Genomic DNA, 6,633 nt, shown 5'->3' with positions numbered 1-6,633 from the left:
TAAATTTGGCTTCAGATGCTGTTCCATTGTTTAGTTGGCTGGATTTGGTGAAGGGATATATAGGAAAAATGAAAAGAACGGCAAGGGAAATAGATTGGGTGCTTGGGAGCTGGGTGGATGAACATCGAAGAATCAGGCTCAACCGAAGCATCATCGAGGAGGAGAAAGATTTCATCCATGTAATGCTTTCTATCATGGATGATAGTAACATTTCTGTTGATGAAGCCGACACAACCGTTAAGGCTAGTTGCTTGGTAAGTATCTAGAAAATTTCTGCAATTGAAAGTAGTTTAGTTTTCTGTTGCAGCTGAAACCTACTCAAGGAGCTGGGGCAAAACTTGCTTTTTTCACATGTCTGAAAGGAGTTTGGGTAAATGATGATCTGCATTTGATTTAAGTTTTCGGGAAAGTCTCTAACTCGAGGCCCTTGCTCTGTCTTTCATTTTCTGCAGTACTGCATACAGCTAGACAAAACATCAAGAGTTTATGTCCTATTTTTGCATTTTGCATTATAGTATTTATCAAAAAAAGAAAGTGTACTATAGCAGACATTGTAATTTCTAATGGTCATATAAATCCTAATAAATTAAAGGAATAAATTTCGTGTATGTGTATATGAATCAGTTTTTTACTCCATCTCACAGTATCAAGTAATCTCTATGGCAGAGCCTTCTTGCGGGTGGCAGTGACCCAACAACGACAGCTATTATATGGGCACTAGCTTTGCTACTAAACAACAGAAATATGCTTAAAAAAGCTCAATGTGAGCTTGACACCCACGTTGGAAAGCACCGCCAAGTGGCCGAGACAGACATAAAGAACCTTGTATATTTGCAAGCCATTGTCAAGGAAACATTCAGACTACACCCACCAGGACCACTCTCAGCACCAAGGGAAGCCATGGAGGATTGCACTGTAGCTGGCTTCCACATCCCAGCAGGCACGCGCCTTGTGGTTAACCTCTGGAAGTAGCATCGTGACCCTAACATGTGGGCTAACCCATTGGAATTTCAGCCTGAGAGGTTCCTGAAAGAGCATGCCAATTTGGATGTAAGGGGCCAGGACTTCGAATTCACACCATTCGGGTCTGGCAGAAGAATGTGCCCTGCGGTGTCATTCGCTGTCCAGGTTGTGCACCTGACACTTGCTCGGCTTCTTCATGGGTTTGAATTGAGGACAGTCTCGGATACCCCAGTCGATATGACTGAAAGCCCTGGATTGACAGTCCCCAAAGCAACACCATTGGAGGTTGTCCTCAGGCCAAGGTTACCTTCCATCGCTTACGAATTCTAAGCAGCAAGCACAAGGAGATCATTGTAGAATCCTTTATAAAAAGGTGTAAAATAAAGGTAGAATAAAGGCAGGAACAAAAAAAAAAAAAGAAGATAAAGGCAGGAAGTGTTTTAATTTTTATTGCCAATGTTAAACTGATCTTATAGTCAGATTTTTATTTCGTCGTTTGTAATAATGTATGATTTATTTTCTCTGCTATTTTATTTTTCAACATTTTTCAAAAAAATATATTTTTAATGTTTTTACATTATTTTAGTTATTTTCAGTTTTTTTTAACCTGTTTAGTTTTTAAAATAATTATTTATTTTTCTCATCAAGTAAAAAATAATGTTACTTTTTTAAAATAAAATCTAAATACAATAAATAAATAATATATATATATACACACACACAAGGAGAACAAAATGAATTTGACTGTGTTTATAAATATAATTATAGTTATTTTTAAAGTATTTTTTATTTTAAATATATTAAAATAATTATTTTTAACATTAATGCATTGAAATAATTTAAAAAAAATAAAAAATTAATTTAAAATAAAAAATAATTTTTTTAAATATAAAAATAAACAAAACTTGAACAAGTTTATATTATCTTGCACTTAATTTTTATTAAATTAATAAAAATAATAAGTTTGAAACTTGTGACTATTTAGTTATTAAAATTCTAACACCGTACTAAAAAATAAAATCAATCAGAAAATTTATGTTCTTAAACGTTATATCAAAATAGATTTATACTATCAATGAGAAACCAGTTAACAGAGAGCACTGCATAATGCAATACAGTGACGGAAACATATTCTCGGTAGTTTGTGATCAGAATATAAATTACTCATCAAGGAGGGCCTTATTTCCATTCCAGAAGGTACATCAACTTTATTACACGATAGAACTGCTGGCCTAACTCTCGGTTAATAGAAGTCACACGCTGTCAATCTCACTTGGCTTCACGAGGTTTTTATATCAAAGCATCCTGATAATTAAGGGACAGGAATACCTCTTGAGTGTACTGGCAGAAAGCACAATAGTTTAACAGCTATGGTAATTCATATCATGACAGGCATAAACATCCCCAATTTGATACACTGCAATATCTCAAGGATCAGTTTGCTTGAAGCCATCAATGGCTATAGGGACACCTCTAATATGAAGTTGCTCATACTCTGTTGACTGGCTTCTTGGGGTGCATTTTCCAGCTAATTTCAGGCAAATACACCCTGTGAGCAACAAAATTCCAGCAAGTATCCAGCTGAATTGCAGGTTCGCCAGTGCTGTAGCTCTTAATTCTGCGGCAAGGGATCCACAAGTGACTGCTCCATGCATATCATCAATGCTGGCCTCAGCAAACTGCATAAGACAGCCCTCTGGAATAAAATCGGGAAACCACAGCATAAACCCCATGTTCATAAACCAACATCCCTGAAAGACAACTGAGATTGAAAGGACAAGAGCCGCTGGAAAACTGTTTGGAAAATTAGTTGCGGCTAAAGCTGCCAAAAGAGAGACGAACACAATGAGCTGCAAGAGCCAATGATAATGACCTTCGAGTCCAACATGATCAGTGGAGTGGAAATGCAGAAGGAAAAGCTCTTGGCCAAAAACAAAGGCTGCAAGCATACCACTGACGCCAGAAAGGATATCAGAAGACTGAGATATCTCTGCGGAAAGAGTAAAACCTGCAAATATGGCAAGCTGGAGAAATATGCTTGCATGCTCAAAGCTATCAAGCTTAAAAGAAAAGCGAAGGAAAGGGAAGTCCAAGAGTTGCATAAAAATCGCCAAGACTGAGAAAGATAGAATGAAGATGAGCTCCAAGTGTTTCAGTCTCGAAAAGGGGCCATAAAATGGGTACCAGAACTTTACAGTAAATTTAGTGCAGCCTTTGTTGCAGAAGGCTCTGATGGTGTTAACGGTGTGCCATAACCCGAGAAGGGTTAAGGCCAAACCAGGTACAATGTGACCTACAAATGTACCCATGGAAACTTCTCTTCAATATCGTGATACCACACAAAGCTTTAAATACACAAGTAGCGAGCAAATGATAGTGAAGGTAAGCGAAGTGCATTATGGCAATCTAGTCAAACGTTCGGTGCATGGTGCATGTGTTTCCACAAACAAAAATACAGTTAAAGGCACCACCTGCAACGATGGTCCCCGGTGAAAGAAAGAGGAGATTGATCGTGTTATTTCAAGACCATGAAAAGCAACAGAGCCAGAGAATCTATGTGCTGCTGACTTGATGACCAAATTTTTTGTCAAACATTGATGTCCAAGTCAGAGTAACCAACAAACAAGGAGTGATGTCTTTATTTGATTACCGTGGTTTGGTTTCTATGCAACCAAACAACCAATCCTTCTATAGTGAAAATACGTTAAAACTTAAAGGTATAGATTAATTAATTAAGTTATAGATTTGTTTTTTAGAGTTCATTAATTTAAATTTTATAAATTTTAGAATTATTAAAGATAAACCATTAATTTTATGGTATATAAAATTACTTAATTTTATTAACCGATTATTCTCTGGATTTACTTTTTAAAAATCATGGATTGAAGTTTATAAACTTCAGAATTTAATTTATATAATATTAAATTAATTAAAATATATAAGAGCTAATTCATGCATCCACATAAATAATAAAAAAAAAACAAAAGAAAAAAAGCGTGACTCGTCAGGGCTGCGAAGGCCACACGATGAACCTATCTTCATGTTGTGGATAGTGACGTGTCATCCAACATGCAAGAGAAGCAAATGAGATGTCTCCACTTGTTCGATAACTGGTTCTCTTGTTGGCCTCATTAAATTGAACAATGACAAAGTAAGAAAGATTCCAGGTATATTACCTTCCTTTTGCGGTGGAGATCTGGCAGACGGTGTCCATATTCGAGTCCAGCTCCACTTCATGTCAAATCATATTTCCAATCGCTGGAACTTTTCTCTCATCCATCAAGACACGTGCCTCTTTCTTCTTTTTCTTTTTTTTTAGCATTTTTTTTCAGGAATAATTATTATTATAAAAAATTATAAAAGATGTGGAAAACACTGAACCAATTCACGGAAAAAAAAAAGAAAGACAACTTTCCCTTCTTAAAACAAATCATATATCGAGGGTAATATTGGTTTTTTATAAGGATCCGTGTTGATGGGTGAGTTGATCTTTTTGTATTTCTAATTAATAATAAAATAAAAAAATTGCTTTTAAAATAAAAAAAAATCAAAATTGATGTTGAGAGATGTTCTTGAATTTTTATTTTTTAAGAATAATAAAATAACTTAAATGCTATTGAATGTTGAATTTTCCTAAGCTTGTATTTAGGGGTATTTTTGTGTTTTCACTTTGGTTTTTTTTGTTATCATCAAGTTTTTTAGGGGCAATTTTATAATTTAATAAATATAAATATTATTTTTTCCTCCCAAATTTTTTCTTCCTATCAAATTTTATCATATATATTATTTTTTTACTTTTGTAATTTCTTTAAATTGATTTTTTTACCTAAATTCATTCTCTAATATTAAACTGTTTTTGGAAATTAAATTTTTTAATTAAATTTGAGTTTAGAATTTCTCAAGTTTAATTCCTTTCCATTAAATACTTCAATATTTATTTAATTGAAAACTAACTCCTTTGATTTATTTTTTTGTTTGCATGTAGGATGATTTTTTTGTTGATTTAGGAATTCAAAGTTCTATTGGAGGCCTTTTAAATTTTTTTAAACTTGGGTAATTCTGAATTTTTTATTTGTTGTTTATTTTTGTTAAAGTTAGCTTTCTGTGTTTGTGTGTGTATATATATAATTAAATTAAATTCATTGACTAAAATAAGTGTGAGATACTTCATAATATTTTTTTAACTTATGTTTTTTCAATTTTCTTCTTCAAATCGGACTCCACTAATTTTTTTTATTTTGAAAATAAACCAAGTTATTCAGGGTTTTTCTTTATTTCTTTATTAAATTTAGTTTTTCTAAGATGTTTTTAAATTACATTAATTAAATATAAGTATGAAATGAATAATATTTTATTTTATTTGGTTGAATATAAACAAGAAGACTGTCCATGAGATTTCATCGCTGACTCATCGACCACTAAAATAACTCTCATAACTTGAATGCCAATGACGTAGCATGGGCCATAGCTAGTGTATAATGAAAGGAAGACGCAACTTTTTTAGTTAACACTTCAGAGTGCTAATTTTTTACCTTGTAACTTTTTTGATAATATCGAACCAAGGTAGGATTATAGACAGGATAACCTTTGATGTCTCGGTGGGAAAAAAGGTCCCAAAAGAAGACCCGTTTTGCAAGCCAAAAAAATGATGCAAAACCCTAGATGCATGATCAAGCTTGCGTGTTCGTTCTGAAGAACATGACGCTGAATCAATCACAGTCATTTCTGCTGAGTTCTACAGCTTTCGCCAACTTCAGCTCAAAATCAATGGGCGAGAAAAGGAGAAGAAAAAACACCAGTCCAGAAAGAAAGAAAAAACAACCAGCACAACATCAAATTTCATGCCAACTAAAAATTGCTGAAACAATTTAGTATACTGAGACTGTTAATATGCCTATCTTATATAATGGTATAAAAATTGTAACTAGAAAGGGCAACAGAGGAAGAAAAGCCAAATTGCATCCCTAGGATGTTTTAAGAACAGGAATATCTGCATGTTTCACATAATATTTGCCAAGATACATATGGCATGGTAAATCATTATGCTCTGTTTAAAGCAGGCTCAACATCACTTGCAATCCCAACTGCTTTAAATTCAAAATCAGACAACAGCATAGGTTCTTACATATTCACAGATAATATGTAAATTTAACTGTCCAACCTCCAAGCTGAAGTAGTTTATTCTTTATGAGACCTATTCAGATTCTCGTATAATAAAACAAACAAATTAGGAAAACAAAAAAAGGTTTCCTAAACGAAGCCTTGAAAATTCCATAACCAGCATCATCAAAATCTGACAGACAAGAACTTGCCTCCATGGAAAAAAAGAAGAATATTTGTGTAAAACTGTGTCAGTGGTGACTGGCAAGGATTTAAATGCTGTTGTCAAAAGAAATTAACCATGAACTACTTCTTCCCAAAAATTCCTCAGCATTCCCTATCCCCTAAATCAAAGATAAAGAGGTGCTATCATCAGGAGTAATGCCTATGCTAACCATTTCTTTGAGGAGCTGTTCAGCATGATCTCCTTCCTGGTTTTTGCATATAAGCCTTGTATCCGGGCATTTTAAGTGAGAAGTGTACGATTGAATCCTATACTCTCTTGCTATACCCACTAATTAGAGAACTAGTATGGTCAGGTTTAAAGCCCCCCCCCCCCCCCCCCCCCCC

General features: G+C 34.1%; 1 protein-coding gene and 1 pseudogene across 1 annotated transcript; one reads left to right on the top strand and one right to left on the bottom strand.

Annotated features, from left to right (window-relative positions):
• The window catches only part of LOC105107452 (cytochrome P450 82C4-like), a 19,213-nt pseudogene extending 17,747 nt beyond the window's left edge, over nucleotides 1-1,466 (top strand).
• Nucleotides 1,467-2,083: 617 nt separating this feature from the next.
• On the bottom strand, nucleotides 2,084-3,302 carry LOC105107411 (transmembrane epididymal protein (DUF716)). The gene has a single exon (XM_011001328.1). It carries the CDS (start codon nucleotides 3,270-3,272, stop codon nucleotides 2,391-2,393), a length of 882 nt encoding a protein of 293 aa, XP_010999630.1. The 5' UTR covers nucleotides 3,273-3,302; the 3' UTR covers nucleotides 2,084-2,390.
• Between the last annotated feature and the right edge of the window lie 3,331 nt (nucleotides 3,303-6,633).

Source organism: Populus euphratica, unplaced genomic scaffold, assembly GCF_000495115.2.
Source record: "Populus euphratica unplaced genomic scaffold, PopEup_1.0 scaffold3.1, whole genome shotgun sequence".
Taxonomy (NCBI): Eukaryota; Viridiplantae; Streptophyta; class Magnoliopsida; order Malpighiales; family Salicaceae; genus Populus; species Populus euphratica.
This window is presented reverse-complemented; position numbering and strand designations above follow the sequence as displayed.

Bases quoted from the DNA above. Each gene is read 5' to 3' on its own strand.
- LOC105107411 (XM_011001328.1), bottom strand. From the start codon at position 3,272: ATGGGTACATTTGTAGGTCACATTGTACCTGGTTTGGCCTTAACCCTT.